Source organism: Nipponia nippon, unplaced genomic scaffold, assembly GCF_047370975.1.
Source record: "Nipponia nippon isolate SJK-2023a ecotype South Korea unplaced genomic scaffold, ASM4737097v1 scaffold_17, whole genome shotgun sequence".
In the NCBI taxonomy this organism is placed as follows: Eukaryota; Metazoa; Chordata; class Aves; order Pelecaniformes; family Threskiornithidae; genus Nipponia; species Nipponia nippon.
Genome location: NW_028262333.1, coordinates 11,001,828 through 11,019,472, shown reverse-complemented (window position 1 = coordinate 11,019,472; position 17,645 = coordinate 11,001,828). Strand labels below are relative to the sequence as shown.

The following is a 17,645-nucleotide window of genomic DNA, read 5'->3' as shown; positions in this document are numbered from 1 at the left end:
AATTAAGTAACTGGCAATCGCTGCCACCTTTCTGCAACCGGTTTTTCTGCAAAGAAAAAAAAAAAACAACTTTGGCTGCAGCTGGCAACAAGCAAAATGTGAAGAAATTGGTAAGTTATGTGCATTGCTTCAGTCCTTGGAATGTTGTTCAGACACAGAATAAGGCTGTAACCCCCATGAAACGCAGTGTGGTGGGTGCAAAGAAGGCGAGCAAAGCATCCGCTGCTCTTGCACAGTTCGCACAAAATCCACATTAATCACTCTTTACCTCCCTCATCTTTATATCAGGGTATACTGTAAAATGTCAGCAAATAATTTAGTCTTTAACATGTTTAATTCACCAATTTGCTCTGTAAAAACTTTTCAACCCAGTTAGCAAAATCAAAACAAAGTCAAAAAATGTCATGGAGGGGTGCAGGGAGTCAAGCCTCGCAGACCTTAGCAGCCTTCCCATCCTCCGCACACCAGCGGCAGGCAGGCAGTAGTTTATTAAAACACCCTGGAGAAACCAATATCCAGCCTGGGAATACAGATATCCAAAATGCTCTTAACCCATATTTCCCAGTGTGACACAAGAGCAGATGTGCATTTTCTACAGTCTCTATGGCCATGTATATTGGTGACACTGCTAATTTAGGACATGAAATTGTTATGGCTGCTCGCATGAGTCAAGGGAATATCAGAGACAGCATGGGCCAATGACCAAGAGACCTTACTGTTGTTTTTAAAAAATGCCCTTGAAGCTGGTGGGTTTTCATGTTATGTCTCGCCATGGTACCTTCCCCTCTGCTGCACTAAAGTGAGCCTGCAACTTGAAACTGAGAAAGTATCTGGCCTTCAGGATATTTATTATTAACAGAATTAGGAAAAAAAAGCTCATTTTCTGAGCTTCTGAGGAAATGCACAGAATTACTTCACTCATTCTTTTCTCCTCTTTGGTCTCAATTGGTAGGTCTCTAACAAAATTAGTAATTAACAAAATGAATTTAAGATAATGCAATTTTATCTGGATTGGTTTAGCTGAGCCCTGGACATGAGAAGCATTACACAGAGAGCTAGGTACTGTTCTTTTTTTTCCTACATATTCTGTCTAAACATATTGTTTCAAAATGTTACTGTCAAATAGATTTTTCCCCTCTCTACACATAACATTTGATGAGCAGGAAAACAGTAAACCAGGAGCGTTTCTTCTGGAGACAAAAATCACGCAGGGATTCAAATGGGAGTGCGGGGTGGGGGAAGGCGATGGTGGGTTTAAAACCCCTTGTGTAGCAGGACTGGCACAACACTCCTCCTCATCTTGCTTGTTTGCAGTAGGTTGTCTGGGGCTGAAACGTCTCACATGGTCTCCACCAGGCTATGAAGCCCACCCCAGCCAGGCTTCAGCTGGGTTCAGGTGTTGGCTCTGTCCAGGCCAAGCTGTTACCCCGTCACTGTTACTGTATGGCAGACATAAGTGATGTAGTTGGATGACACTTCACTGGGAGAAGAGGAAAGGAGAAGGCAGCATATGTATCTTGAAGACATCCTGATGGGTTCACCTTCTTTTCCTATGAAATACAACTTCTGTTCAGTGGCGTCCATCAGCAGCTGATGTTTCCACCACTGGCAAAGATGAGTTTGAATCCTGTGGAGCAGAACTGCTCTTGGTTCGGTTTTGGGCTGTAAGGCCAGTCTTCACCTATCTAGTGCCACGGAAGAGAGACAGCAAGGGCACAGCATCCCAGCTGAGAGCCCTGACCCAAAGCTGTATCTAACCTGGGCTTCTGGTTTTTATTGCACAGGGAAACAAAACGGTCAGTGGCTCCCAGTGGCACAGACTGGGTAGCCAAAGAGCCGAGAAAACAAACAACTTCCAGCTCCTGGCTGTAAACCAGGGCATTGCATTCCCTCCCTTCCCAGAAACAACACTCGAGGTGGCCTTGTCCATGTTCCAGTGTTCTCTTCTTCTTCAATTTCCTGTAATTTTGCTCAGCCGCAATATTATAGGGTTTCTAGTATTTTCTGTTTGGGCACAGTGAAGATTGTAAACATGTGTCTCTCCCACTGTTAATGCTGAAGGTTCACCATCAGCAACATAGTAATATCTGGGATGCATTAATGGAAGCCAGCTAATAAAAATGGAGTGCAAGGGTCTCATTTCACAGTTCGCCAAATCAGACTTTTCCAGCATGAGGTTGGGTGTGATGTGTGGCACAGAGCTGCATCCACCTGGCTGAACTTCTTTCCATGAAGCAACAGTCATGGTGGGAGGGCAAGGTATCCATCTGCCCAGATATTTTCTTAACTTCATTTGAACTCTTTTCCTTTTCTCCACCCAAGTTATCTTGCTAAACTTCAGGATTGTGCAACAGGCAGGAATGAAGAGAAATAGTTACAAATTGTCCTTAAAATTTGGGTTTAATATTCATGGCTTTGTTGTAAACAAAAGCAAACAAAACCACTTACCTGCTATTGTTAAATAGGTTGGAGCCTCTACACCGCCAATTAGCCAGGCTGGTGGTACACCTCGAGGGCTGCTGTCAGTTCGTACTGTTGGCCTGAATCTGCAAGCAAAAGAACTGAGGCCACATACATTTTCTGACTGGCTGGAAAAATTTGGATACAGCCTCTGTTGGGATGTATAAATAGAAAGCAAAGTATTTTAGACCTTTCACTTTGAAAGTAGAGCTCTCAAGGCACATGAAAATGCAGAGTCGCAGCAGTCATCCTTGCAGTTGCGATCTCCAGTGGTGAGTTAGCTGAATTTTGTTAAACATTGCTCATTGTAACCTACCTTCTTTTTCTTTCTCTTTTTTTTCTTTTTTCTTTTTTTAATGAAGTGTATCTGTAAGGATTTAGGAACTGATTTGTTGTCTGCCATTATTTGCTTTTGAAAATAACCCCTCTCGCATTGCACAGAAACCTCCACAGAAAAATCTTTTCTAGATGTGGTAAAGAGTTTTGGCAAAATTCAAAATTTTGTTGGAGTAATAAAGTTGATTGAATAAGAAAGAATCAGCTGAGGCATATCAATTACTAACAGCATGCATGTTTTCTTAAAAGCCTTTTACTTAAAGATCAGCCCGCTGAGCATAGAGTGTTCCCAGAGATGTTTCTGTGTTTAATGTCATCACCTTTGATTTCACAAAGAATACACAATTCATTAAAATAAATGAAGACTACCTAGAACAAAGGACTGTTTTGCTAGAGGAAGACATTAGAGATTTCCTGCACCCTTTTAGCACCAGACCTTCAGTGCCAGCACATCGTTTCCCGTTTGCGTGCACTCCCAGAGCGCAACGGGGACGGTGCCTGCTGAGCTGTTCACACACGCAAATAAACCTCAACTCCTTGCGTCTTGCTAGACCAACCCCATTCTTGGTAGAGCATCCCATGGGAAAACCTAGTGGTTTTGGTGGGGGGAGCAGGGCTGGTAGAGGCTCATAGAAGGTACCAAGTCGGGGGTTGCCTTTCCCCCCTTCTCCCCCATAAATGTCTTCCCTCTCTCAGACATTGCCGGGGCCGTAGGATCAGCGTAGGTTTGACTGTGGGTGACGATAGCTGGAGCCTGGAATAAAAAATATGAGGATGTTACCCTGCTGGCTGCTACTTTGAAAGAGTAATATAGAAACACTGGGAGATAGAAAATGCAATTAGTAAAAGCTAAGTGACAGCTTTTATTTTTGACTGGATCCCACATTAGGGAATAGGAGTGGACCTGGTGGGTCACGCTCAGCCCTGTTTTTTACAGTCACAGTTCAGTATCCCTAGATCCCAGGTGGCTCAGGTTAGCTTCCAGGCAGAGACAGCCCGTAGCTCCAGCCCCACGCCTGCCATGTGAATGCAGCACGGCTGCCTTGGGGCAATGGGAGAGGAGTGGGTCACTCCATGATGTCCCCTCCAGATCTATTTGTTCTGCATTTTTGCTTTGAAGTCACTGCTTTAAGTACCCTCAAACATCATTTGACAAAGCATTAAAAAAACCCGCTGTTTCATTGCATCCCTAAAATTAACCTGCATTAAAAGATGAACAACTTTCTAGTTCTCTGAAGCATGATGCATGGTTCCAGCAAAGTCCAAAGGGGCTTTGCTATAGATTAAACAACACAGGCTGGGAAATCCCCTTCCTAGTTTGTGGTTTTCATCTTCTGTTCTCTTGTCTTCTTTTGTAGCTGCTGCAGCACAATAGGCAAAAATCTGCTCAAGTCAACCTGCAAATAAAATCAGAGGCTGCAACTCCCAGGGCTGCAGTGGATGCAAAGACCCCAGGTCCTGGGCTGGGATAACAGGAGATTGCTGTGCTTAAAACTTTCTTAAAAATAAGCATGAAAAAATGGGCGAGAGGAGGGTTTCTAGCTGGCAAGGTGCTCCGCTGCAGGCTAACCTGCCTTGCTCTTCTTCTTCAGAGGAGGGAAGAAGCGCGGGGGAGTGGACGTGGTGTGCGAGGATGGCTCAGTGGCGCACGCACCCTTCACGGGGAAGATCGACAAACAAGCCAGGCCCTACAGAGACGGCAATGCCATTGACAACAGAGTCCAGCTTTCAGGATCAGGTACCAGAGCTGAAAGATGTGCGTCTTGCAAAGCCTGATTGCAAAATGCTCTGATTCGTTTATAGAGCTTTAAACTGAGCCAAAAATCATGAACACAACCTTAACTGCAGTGTGCTTGCATGTGAATCCATGCAAAAACTGTAAAATTGAAATCCAGGTTCTGCTAATGCAGGAAAATTGAAAGGATTGAAAGGATTACAGCATTTCACCTCTATTAAAAAAGTCAGAGGATGAAGCTGGTCCCTTTGCACATTTTGGATAATTAAAGGAACAGCCTCTGACTTGCTCATGCAGTTTTACCCACCTTAATCCCCTTCCCCACCCTCCTCCATGTTCATTCATTTCTTTTCATATTCTCCCTTCTTCGTGCTGTAGGAGCACCACAGCATTTTCTGTAACTTTTTCTGCTGCTGAATCTCTTATCATTTTATTGTCTTTTGTATTTTGCTACTGAACATTATGACTTTGCCAGGCTTTTAAGCCATTTAACAGGAGCAACAGTTTCCTCCTCTTCTCTCTCCCCTCTTAACAGGATTCTGCATTAAGATGTTTTACATCAAACCCATCGACTACAGCGGCCCCATCGAGAAAGGAGAGAAAATTGGCATCCTACTGTCCATGCAAAGGGTCTACCAAGGAATTACATCCCATGTCCATATCCAGAACTATGACTTAACAGATTCTACTCCCAACCTGTAAATGGGCAGCTGCACATCAGGGGCAAAGCCTTCAGCCCCCCACCTGTGTATTCATTAAATTGCTTGGGCTTAGGTAGTCACTCCAGTAAAGTGGAAGCCACTGAGCCTCAAACAGTTGTTCTACCTAAAAAGTATCCATGAACAAAATGCTGGTGGTTATCTGAACATAAACAGAGTCAGGTATAACTCATGCTTTAAAGCTGTTACCGTGTCTTGCACATCACTGCACTCGTAGGCGAAGGTTGAAGCAGTGGGGAATGGATGAGTGGCTGGGAGGTGGTGGATCCTCGATGCTCAGCAGCACTGCAGGGAGCCGTGCTGCAGCTCACTCATCTTGGACTTCTCTGCTCGCTTTGCAGCCAAACACGAAGATTTCTTCAATAAGCCAGAAATTTCACTTGTGCTTGCATATGGAAAATCACATTATTAAAGGGCTGCTTCACTACAAATGGATTTGACTTTCTTTGGTGCTCTCACAGAGTTTGGGCTGGGTTCTGCTTTTTTAATGCAGTTGGGGAGAAAAAAAACCTGTATAAAGCTGAAACCCAAATCTTTCCTGGGGCCCATCACCAAAAACATAAAACAACATTAGTGAAGTAACTCATTCCTTTTCCCCAGACTCCTGCTTCAGGATTGCCTTGGCACGTCCAGGTTTCTTTTAGTCCAAGTGAGGCATTTCTTTCCATTAGTAAATCAGCTGAGGACTTTTCTGGGACAACGAGCTCTTGTTACCAGGGCAGGGCTTTTCAGGCCAAGGCTACCAACGTGCTACTGGGAGTCTCAAGTGCTAAAGTGCTCTACCAGCGCTGCAGGCTCATGTATTTACTAACGCGACTGCGGCCTCAGATAAGCAGGGAAGCTGCTTCAGTGGGAACTGTGTATGTCCTGACAGCAGATTTGTTTTTTCTAAGAAACTACAGAAAGATATTTGCTACATCTGTGAAAAGTACTTAACCTGCTGTGTCCCATTCACCTTCCCCAGGAACCACTTTAACTTTGTTGTGAATGGAACATCAGCACATCCATATACATGTACATATACACATCCATATACATATACATCCATATATAGCCCAAACCTGCAGGTGCAGATAGCAACCAGATATTGACGGCGAGTCAATATAACTGAGTTTTCTGTGAAAATAATTTTTCCTTATACTGAAAGCAGAAACATTTCAGCAAAAGTCCCTGGGGTTTTCCAGTTTTGACTTTTTTTTTTTTATTTTTGTCATGAAGTTGGCTGCCCGTGGAAAAGAAACATTTGCACCTAAGTTTCACTTGGTTAAAATCCCAGTTTTTAACTCAGTTATCAACTTCTCACATTTGAAAAGGGAAGGTCCCAATCAAGCCCCCACTTCTCTGTGCAAAGCCTAATGGAAGACTGAGCTGACCTTGCTGACTGAGCAGGGCACTGAGCATCCAGCCTTAATACACTACTGCTAAATTAACATCTTCACTTGATTTTAGTCCTTGTATGGGAAAGAAAACATGCTGCAACACTGTTTTTCCCCAGCAAAGACAGGTAAGCTCTTCCCTGGCTCACGCTTGTCTCCTTCCCCCTCCCTCAGCTGTCCCATGCCTCAGGAACCTGTTAATAGGGACAGAAGATCCCATCACCTCCTTTCTAAAGCACAGCACACAGGTATCACCAGGGCCCTGGGAAGAACATGAATGCCAAAACAGCGCTGAGAGGCCCCAGCCTGCCTTCTCCCTGCCCTCGGCACAGCATCTCACCCTCCTGCAGTCCAAAGAGACCTCGCGGCTGTGCCCACTCCCAGGGACTGGTGGTCTCCCCAGCTTGTGATGGAGCTGCTCCCAACTCAGCAGCTTCACTCCTCTACAAGTAACATTTTCACCTGTACATTAATGACAACAGCTCAGCACTTTTCTGGTCTGTCCCCACAGACTGGTTTCACAAACTTTTTCCAGGAGCTATTATTTAATCTGAGTTTTTCCAGCAGCACAGCGAGGTGCAGTGCTTCGGTACAGGGATGCGGGATGCTCCAGCAGATGCCTGAGAAGGCAAATGCTAAAAATTCCTCTTTTAGCTGGGGCTGTCACCCAGAGAAGAAAAAGTAAATACCACTTTCTATTTGAGGTTACAGAGCAGCTGGGGCAAACGGTATAAGTAAATCCAGCTTTATCTTCTCAATCTAGTAAAAAAAATAACTGGCTGTAGAAGGGAAAGTACAATTTGTAGCTGACTCTGGGAAGGAAATAAAATGGTAAAATACACAGTTCTAGAAATATTCAAGGGGAGGGGAAAGGGTGCTGGGGGAAGTAACGGGGGCAACTAGGCTTTTCAGGAAAGAGCTGGCAAAGTCAGGCCATGCAAAATTGCTTTTTTTTCTGCACCAGTTCTGCAGGGAGCCTTTTCCTTGCTATCCCTTTCATTTTATAAGTTTGTACCACAAGGTGCCAGAGAGAGAGGGATAAGCTGGGATTCCAAACTTTGAAAGTCCTGACTGCCTAAGGCTGCAACCCAAACCTGCACTATTCCCTTCTATTTCCCCAAGCATTAAAGGACTTTTGGAGGATTCAGCCAGAGCTTTGTCCTCCCCACAGGACAGGACATCCGCAGCAAAAAGATTTTCTTTTGTGTCCCTCCATCCTCCCCATTAAAACCTGCCTAACTCAGGCTTAGCAAGTATATAAAAAAGGCAAAATAAATTCGAGATGGAGTCTTCAATCAGAACTGTGCCCCAGCACAACTTCAGCTTCACCGTCAGCTCCTACTTAGCAAAGAAGAAAGGCAACGTACTCAGATCTCCTACAGCCTGCTATCTACTTAAAATGACCTGCCCACCCATGCCTTTTGGATGATCAGTTAGCGCGACCTGCTGATGTTCCAGCGATACTACAATATAAGCTGTGTACACGAAGCTTAATTAATCGGTGTGGCAAAATTCCTCTTATCTCAGCCTCGTCAAGTGATCAGAAGCCTGAATAAAACGTGAGTGCAAGTTGGTTTATGTTGCGCCCGTTTGATTTTTCACCATGAAAGCCTGTGCTGCTAATTGCACAAGTAAATTCTTCTACAGTTAATATTTAAATCATAATTTGATTTTTAATGATTAGCACAAAGAATATTATTTATTTTCCAGAGAAACAGCTTTTGAGATTCTTTAATAACATATTGTACGCTGATCAGCCAGGAGGCGAGTGCTCAGCATTGACTTGTTCCCACACTGAACACACCGGGCTAGCCAAGAAGGACAAAGCCAATCATTCTCTAAAATACAGCTAGGAAGAGGATTTACCTTGCCAATTGCCTGCTAGCAAGCCTAGCAAACCTACAGTTACGATACTGTAGCATCACCGAGAAATAAGATGTGCAGCTCTCATTTATCCAGTTCACTGAGGCTGCAGCCCCACAGAGGTTGCAAAGAGGAAGGGATTTCTGGACCAAATCATCAGTTTTTGGATGTTGGCTGAATCCCACCAAGCTGAAACATGTAAAGGAAAGGATGGAGAAACCAGCCTCACTTGTGGGCACCAAACGGAGTATGGCAGCACAGCTGGAAGGGAACCACAGGCCTTGGCTGAGGGGTTGGATTTGCCCTGGCTCAGGGTTCGGCCCTGGCTTTTGCTGATGTTTCTTCTCAAAGAGTCCACTACAGTTGTCCAGGTGCGTCTCACAGTTTTCTGGCTTTTTTCCTCCAAAAACCTTATTCCATCATTTAACCTTTTTTTCTGTAACAGATAATGTTAGGATAGTTAATACATTAAGAGGGACTAGTCTAATGTTTGCAAGGTTTATGGACACACACATGGCAGGTACCATCTATCCAAAAGCCCTGGTAACTGGCAGTGGACCCTCCTGAAACACTACATAATTTACACAGCAGAGTCATAGTATCTTTGACAAGGCTGAATAGCAAAATAGGGATTTCTCCTGGACAGCATCAGGCTTAACTCATTCACTGCCTGTTGATACCAGCCCAAACACTTGGCATTTGCCTGCTGCACTCTTGCTGAGTCCATAAGAAGACCTCAAAGGGACTTATACAGCCAGGGAAGTTACTACTGACATAAAAGGGGCAAAATGGGGAACTCACACCATTCATGCAAGAAAAGGAAGTCAGCATTTCCCAAGCCAGCCCACCTGCTCTCAGCGTGCTCCTCGTAGCGCTGCACGCTGGCTCCTCTCCATCTCCTTGCCCACTCCCCGCCGCAGAGAAGGAAATGGGGCAACTGCAGCTCCCAGGGGCTGTGCAACACCGGCTGGTTGTTCCATATCCTTCTGTTAGTGTGTGCTAAGCAGTCAATTCATGTCTTTCACAACTGCACCTACCAACTGTTATATTAACGTCTCCGTTGCCCAACACAGGAATCCCACCAACTTTGGTTCAGAGCTTCCTCATGCCCAAGGTGAGAGGTCTGCACCTTCCAGCTCACCCAGGAAAGATGGGGAACCCACTGAGAAATCTCAGCTGCAATATCATACACTTGAAAACTGTTTTATTAAGAATAATTTACCAGAAGTGCATTAGATAGATATATTATTGTAGCAAATGACATTTTGACATGTTTCAGAAAGAACAGAGCAAGATACAATGCTGTTAAGATCTCTTATGGAGAAAATAGAAAAAATGTACACAGCTACAAGCAATTTGGAGTCAGCTCTGTAACACAAATGAGATGGAAAAAAATTGCAAAGAACTGGTAGCTTAGAGTGATTTTACAAAATACCAGACTGCTAAACAGGACTCAGAGAAAAGCTGCTTCAGTGTCTGTGCACCTATAACACAACTGTAATTCTCTCCTCATGCCTACCAGCTTGGCTGGCTTTACACCCAGCCTTTCCTTCGCAAGACTTTGTAGAGTGGATTGAGGTGCTGCAATTCCTTCCTTGGTAAAATTAGGAGCATGTGAATTCACAAAAGTCTATAAAAATTGTTAGCTTTTAAAGGCAGGTCTACCGCAGATAAAATTTATATAATGAGATATTTAAAGTGCTACTAGTGCAAACTGGCAGTGAGGAATAAATCAGAAATAAAATCTGCTTGAGAGAGATCATTATTGCAGAAACCCCACTGGAGACCCCTCAACTGAGAATGGCCAGGCACCACCCAAATAAAGTCTTTATTTTTAAATGGTTTCATTTCCAGTAGGGAAAAAAGCTTACAGCAGCTAGTATCAAGCTAGCCAAGCTCAGAAATACTTTACTACCTCTATGCTATGAAATCTTCATTGAAGGATGCCACGGATACCACCTGCCTTGCTGATTCTCTCTGCTAAGGAGAGCTGAGGGGGTTTGCAGAGAGCTTGCACCAAGTGAAGGAGAATAAGCCTGGAAAGCTGGAAAGAATATTACACAAGATCTCTCAGCTTGTAGTGACAAAGGCTGTTTCTGGCAAGGGTTACACAAACCAATACACCCCATCTTTCAGTTCAGGGGTGAGCAGCATCCCCAAATCCTGAATACCCACTGAGCCCTCTTACCAGCACTTTGTATCATTTGTAAGCCTAGAATCCATTATATTAAGCAAAGTACAGCCAAAAGCCCCATCAAAACTAGACTGAGGGAACATAACATTTATATAAACATTTGTTTGGTGTCTACGAGTGTGAAAAACAGCAGTTCTTGCTGGCAGGTTGGGGAGAAAGCAGCAGGGGTAAAATCAGCAAAGCCACTTGTAATAACCCCAGGGAGGGTTAAAAGATGGCTTGGGGCTTAAATATTGGCTGTAAAAAAAGCTTGGAACCACAAGCGAAAAATTTGTCTCCAGCTGCTTGTTCTGTGGAGATTTTCAGAAAACACAACGTACAGATGTTCTTCGCAAACTAGAAGTGGGGCAGAGAGACATCTGTTTCTCCTCCGAATAAAACCTGCAGGACGTCCAGAGGTTTCTGTAACTTGGAATATCAGATAGTTTATGTGAAAGCACCATGACTCATTTAAATTTCATATTAACTAAGACATGTCCGTAAAGAAAATCTAATGCTTTTCTGTAAGTAGTGCAGAAAAATCAAACTGAAGGATCAAAAGAGACGCTCAGGAGCCTGCTGAATAGTACAATAGCTGAAATCAAGCAGATACTAAATTTTAAAACCTAGAAATTTTTAACTCCGTGTCAGTTATGCCATGCAACTTGGGTTTGCAACTGTTTGTTTCAGAACTTGAAGATGTTTTAATAAGAATTTAGTTGTCAAAAACTAGGGTTTCAGTGAAAAGACTTCATGAATTTAAGTCCAGGCTGGGTGATAATTTCAGCTGAATAGGAAAAAAGACATGTTTCCATGCAAAAGCATCTGTATTTCTTACCCTAAGTGAATACTCATGGAACACCAAACATTACGCCTTCATGTGTTCTCTGTCGCTCTGTCAGAAAGCTCTAATGGGCACATACACCTGGGGAGGAGGCACTGGAATGAGCAGCAAAGGACAAACTTTGCGTGGTGGTTACATCCACCGTGGAGTTTTGCCCATCTTTTCCCTCCAACTCAATCGTCTGGACCATATTCTTGGTTCCTACCATTTTTGGCCTAAGTGTGGCCTTGCTTCAGGAGGGGGAAGAAAAGGTGTTAAGAAACGGTTCAACCAGAGCTTCCTGAAATGTGGGATTGTTCGTTTCCATCTGTTACTGTGTGCTAAGAGACCAATTATTTTATCCGTCTTTCCCAACCAGCTCTAACAACTGTTAGAGTTTGTAGACATCCTCAGTGCCTAATATGGCAACAACATCTGCCCGGAGCTGTAACGCTTTGCTCAAGACTGATTGGCCAAGGCAACAGACTTGGGCTTTCAAAAACACATAAATACCCCAGGCAGCTACTGCTCAATGTCTTTGATTTGATCGAAGAACACCGGTGAAACAGCCACAAAATGACAGCTCTCACTCTGGTTGCTCTGGTCAGCGTGGCGTCCGCTGGTGAGTTGACATTGCTATACTACAGTTGGTCTTGACTGGTTTCAGGCAGACGCTAACGAATTACTGAAATTTGCTCAAACATAAATAATGCCAAGTTTTTTCAATCTAGTTTTATGAAGGATTATGGTAATGTGCACAGTTATGACTATTATAAAATATGGAATTAGGTTTGCATTTAGAGTCATATATTAAAGCATTTAGAGGTTTCATGAAGAGAGTGAAAGTAGTTTGACTTATTTCACAAACTAATATTAAAAATATTTATCTATAGCTTTGCTTTTAGTGTATATACCTTAAAATAAGACCTCAAGAAAAAGGGACCTAATGTATATAGCAGGTTGTACAATATTCTTTTACCTACAGCTTCTGAAATTATAAACTCCCTTGAGCTCATGTCTTCTGCTTTAAACACCCTATTTTGCACCTGAACACTTTCTGTTGTACTGTACTAAGAACATGGTGGAATTTTCCCTGTTTTCCTCTTTTGCATGTGAAGTTTTTGCCAAGCAGTTGGACGCACACCCGCCCCAACAACAACACAGGCACTGGGCACAGATCTGCAGTGGGAATCCCATCAACAAAATCCGGGGCTGCGATAGATACGGCTGCGGCCATTTTGGTGCCGACAGGTAACACAGCGTGGCGTCGGGAGTCTGGAGCAGTGGGGTTCACTGTTGCTTTCCTAAATGAAATGTTCACACAGGAGAAAGAGTAGAGTTTAACCAGAGCTGACACTTAGAATGAGAGAAGACTGTTGTCTGCAGGATCTCTTACTCATTTTTTGGGATGTTATTGGCAATCTCCAAGTGCAGTAATACCACCACTACTAACTGATGCATGGGTGAAGCAGCGAGACCATTACACGAATAAGCAGCCAGAGTAAAGGAAACAAAGTATTTCAAGGATTTGTGTCATTTATTCTTGTTGCTTATAGACCAGATATTTAACTAACATTCAGCAATAGCTTACAGGAAGCTAAGTAGGTTAATTTACACAAGCTAAAGGTCTGCCAGCATCATTGTCTTTAAGTAGGCACCTCATAACAGACCAGGTTATACTTCCCTGAAAAATGCTTTTATATGTAGAATGACTCCTGCCTTCCCTGCCTTTTCCTGTCATCTCCTCTCCTCAGGTGCTGTAAGAAGTGTTCAACCTCATCATGCAACTTCCAAATTTCTAAATTAGAAAATGCCGAACATAAGATTCTATTTTACACTGGCACAGGTGTATTTTGGGGTAGAACAGGGGTACTTTTCTATAACAGCTTGAAATATCCCATGAACTTGGTAAAATTAAAAATACACTTACAATTTGAAATCCCATCCCCCTTTAAAGAAGATCAGAGTAATACGAACATTTTGCAATAATAAAAGATTTCTTTCCAATTTCATTGCAGATTCAGATATCACACTGTGTTAACTGATCTATCTATACATAATGTTAAGCCTGACAGACCTCTCTAATCACGTATTTATGTTTTCAGGCACAGTGGCAAAGGAAAGCATGTGGGCGTGGATGTCATCTGTGCCGACGGAGCGACAGTGTACGCTCCTTTCAGCGGCCAGCTCTCTGGACCCATTCGATTCTTTCATAATGGAAACGCCATCGATGATGGAGTCCAAATCAGGGGATCAGGCAAGTAACAACAGCAGATGCATTGTGAGGCACACACAAGCAATCATTTTATTTACTGGAGTAAGGTTTCTGTGGCTCTTCAATTCAAGCAAAGCGTTGATTAATCTTATACCCTCTCTCGTTCCTACATTGAAGCACAACTAGACTGCTGCTAAGAAATATCAGAAATCGGCACCAGTAGGATGTAGTCCTTTTCCTATGGTTTTCTTGGAGAGAAGGGAAGAAGGGAGTTGAAAAACAGGTAGCAGAAAAACAACCACCCCAAATCAAAAAAAAAAAAAAAAAGGGGGGGGGGGGGGAAACAGTAAAAATAAACTATCAGAAACATGCACTCAATTTTGCTGAGAGGATGTTTTCCTGTCCCTATTTTCCAACTCCCTCTTTTCCTCTTTTCCGTAGCAATCCAAGTAATTGTGATTTCAGGATTGTTGGTACCTTGACTACATTTCTGCTTCATCATTACAGTCTCCAGTAAGAGGCTAGCACGGCACGTTTCTTGCTCATCCCAAGAACAGATGCAGCTGACGTTTCCTGACCTCGCTTCCTCTCCCGTCTCTTCCAGGTTACTGTGTAAAGCTTGTCTGTATTCACCCCATCAGATACCACGGCCAAATCCAGAGAGGGCAACAACTCGGGAGAATGCTGCCAATGCAAAGAGTATATCCTGGCATTATCTCTCACATCCATGTTGAGAACTGTGACCACTCTGATCCTACTGATCTACTTAGGCCTGGTAAAAAGAAAAAAAAAAAAACAAAACCAACCCCCCCTCCCCCCGAATAAGTAGTATAATGAATTAAAATTAAGTTATTAATTAATTTCAAATAAGGGCAACAATATCAAAGAGCAATAGTCCCCTCTATCTTAGGTTTTCTGACAGCAACATCTGCAAGACAGAAGATATGCATTATAAATACAGCAAAACAGGACTGTAGACAGCGTTACAGGAAGAATATATCACCTTATCGAGTTGTATTTCTTGCCCCCCATGACACAGCAGCATCAAGTCTCAGTAATAAACTGAGTCAGACATCTCTTCTGGTTGTAGCCTTTTAACTACTAGCAATGTTTTCAGTATTGCATCTTGGCAGACTTTAGGATGATTCTTTCTAAATGCAAATACTACATTGGTAGCAGTGGAGAAGAGGACTTGAGGAGCCCAGTCCCATCAGCCTAGGCATAGAGTAAGAAACAAAATAGTCTTTTCCTATCCCTCAGATTACACCCTAGGAACCACAATACTCTTTTTGAATTTTTGTCTTTAAAGCATGCTCCTTATATGAGGTAACCCTAATCTAGAAACATTATAATCCAGTCTTAGGTGTACATTCTATTTACATTTCCTAAAGGATCACAATTTTGTGGAGGAAACATCCAACTACATGTGTGGGATGTAATTCCAGTATGTTCCTACCTAACTAAAATTAAAACATAGTAGTAGTTACAAACATGCAATACTTAGAACCTAATAGTTAACTTTGATATGCTGTGTTTCTGTATTTCAAAGCTGTTCCACCATTCCCACAACAACAAGAAAGACACTGGGCAACAGTGTGTGCCGGCAATCCTACAAATGAGATAAGAGGCTGTGATAGATATGGCTGCGGATACTACGGAGCTCCAAGGTACTATAAGTGGAACACGTGGGGTTTTGTTGCTGCTCCACTGAAATAGAGTTGAACCCTGTTTAAGCCATTTAAGAATTACAGCTTTGAAGGTTTAGGTTGGATGTGAGGCAACATTTTCACTACAGGGGTAATGCGGCACCAGAACAGGTTGCCCACATTGTTCATAAAACCTCTGTGCTTGGAGGTTTTCATGACTCAGACTAAGCCGTGCTGGACCTGACCTGGTGTTGGGAACAGTCTTGACTCAAGTGGAAGGTTGGACTTGATGTCCTCCACAGGTACGGGCCAACCAACATTTCTGTGACTCTACAGTTCTATTTAAAGGCTTGGAAAAAAAGGCATTTTTTTCTCCAATTTGCAAAACTGGAACTCTAACAGATCATCAACCCTATATGGCGTTACATCATCTACACCAAAAAACTTTTATAGATTCTTCAGCCAGTCAACCATGTCAACACCGTCTCAGTACAAACAACCCATTTCCAGATCTTGCAGCATGCTAATGGATCTATTTCTATATAATGTTAGGCCTGACAAGGGACTTCTCTAATTACGTATTTGTTTTCAGACGCAACGGAAAAGGAAGGCACAAGGGAGTGGATGTCATCTGTGCTGACGGAGCAACAGTGTACGCTCCCTTTTCTGGCCAGCTCTCTGGACCCATTAAATTCTTCCACAACGGAAATGCCATTGATGATGGAATCCAAATCAGTGGATCAGGTAAATAGCTGTTTTTCATTTAATATTGCTTTGTCTTGAGGTCATATAGGATGTATTGCCTTGCAGCTAGCCAAGTGGTTACGGTACGTGTTTTGAAACACTGCATCTTCTATCCATTTACATGCAGAACTTTTTGCTCCTATGTTAGAACGCAAATAATCGAGTTCTGTAGAATTGTCTTTGAGCTCTTCTCTTTACGAAGGCAGGAATTCTCACCTTCTCCCTGCCTCCCATCTTCCCTCTTCCACCAAGCCAACAACTCCAACCACTATCTCTATTTTTTATGACCAATGTCTTTGCTATTTTGGTATTTCCACTATTGCTCTCTCAGTGGAAAGGACAAGATAGAAAATGCTAATATTTCTCAAACAGTTAGTACTGAAGAACGAATGCTTCATCAGTCATCTGATGTTTTCCCTCCTCTTGTTTTCGCCAGGCTTCTGTGTAAAACTACTCTGCATCCATCCCATCAGATACAGCGGTCCAATTTCTAAGGGACAAATCCTTGGGAAAATGTTGCCAATGCAAAGAGTATTTCCTGGGATCACATCTCATATTCATGTTGAGAACTGCGATCACTCAGATCCTACTAGCAATCTGGAAAGGGGGAAAGGGCAAAGAGTGTGAAATGGAAATGTAGTAAATTCCAAATAAATTCATCTCAGCATCCAAAAGTTGTTTTTTATCATGTGGACAGCCTATCTCAGTGAAGGAAGGAAAAAATGTATTTTACAGAATAAAAAAGTTATACAATATGCACAACAAGTTTCTATTACTACTGATTGAATAATTTGGGCCTTACATAATATTGCAAGGTGCTAACATCAATATACACTCCAGATACTGGTTAGGTACTGTTTTTTAAGTATCTAATTGTTGCAAACATTATATCTTAGGCTAATTGACGAACTTTACTTTAGATTTTGAAAGCACCTGAACTGAGGAAAAGTAGAAGGAAATTTATTGAAACACTCCACAAGGCATAAAAAATGCAGTTTGGAGTTGTCATGCCAGAACACACAGAGTGTCTCTATTGGATGCCAAAAGGGACTCCAATAGGAGTCCTCCACAAGGAAAATAGATTTGCATTTTTGTTGGAATTTCCATTTGCAAGAGAATCGGGAAATTAGCAATGACTAATTATAAGCTTTCTCAATGAGCCTGAAAAGTCAGAGAGCCTGAAAAGTAGCTCACCCCCTCACGTGGCAGAAAAAGCGCACTACTGTTCGCTTCTCACTGTAACTTGGACTTTTTAGTGACCCTACAGATCTCCTTAACGTATCAGGTGTAAATTCTGTACTTCATTTTGAGGGGTTTAGTTACTCTAACAAATTGTATCATTGCATTATATGCTTTAGAGATGGGGTTTTATAAAGCCTTTGCAGGGCAGTGAGAGAGACAAAACTTGCCTTAGCTAGGAGAAGACAGAGCTCTGAAGTACAGGCTACTCAGGGGACAGTAGGAAGTGAAGGCAGCAGGCAGCTATCTACAGGTTCTGGCCAAGTGCAATACCTCCACTGCAGTCATTCAGGATGACCTACTGAAGAACAAGAAG

General features: G+C 42.8%; 2 protein-coding genes across 2 annotated transcripts; both read left to right on the top strand.

Moving 5' to 3' along the window:
* The first annotated feature begins 2,120 nt into the window (after positions 1–2,120).
* Positions 2,121–5,233, top strand: LECT2 (leukocyte cell derived chemotaxin 2). Its single transcript, XM_009464879.1, has 3 exons — positions 2,121–2,176; positions 4,389–4,534; positions 5,067–5,233. Exons 1-3 carry the CDS (start codon positions 2,121–2,123, stop codon positions 5,231–5,233), a joined length of 369 nt encoding a protein of 122 aa, XP_009463154.1.
* A 5,958-nt stretch (positions 5,234–11,191) lies between these two features.
* LOC104012493 (myeloid protein 1-like) lies at positions 11,192–16,817 on the top strand. The gene is made up of 7 exons (XM_009464873.2): positions 11,192–12,107; positions 12,604–12,736; positions 13,591–13,742; positions 14,305–14,475; positions 15,250–15,367; positions 15,939–16,090; positions 16,527–16,817. Exons 1-7 carry the CDS (start codon positions 12,062–12,064, stop codon positions 16,715–16,717), a joined length of 963 nt encoding a protein of 320 aa, XP_009463148.1. The 5' UTR covers positions 11,192–12,061; the 3' UTR covers positions 16,718–16,817.
* The last annotated feature ends 828 nt before the right edge of the window (positions 16,818–17,645 follow it).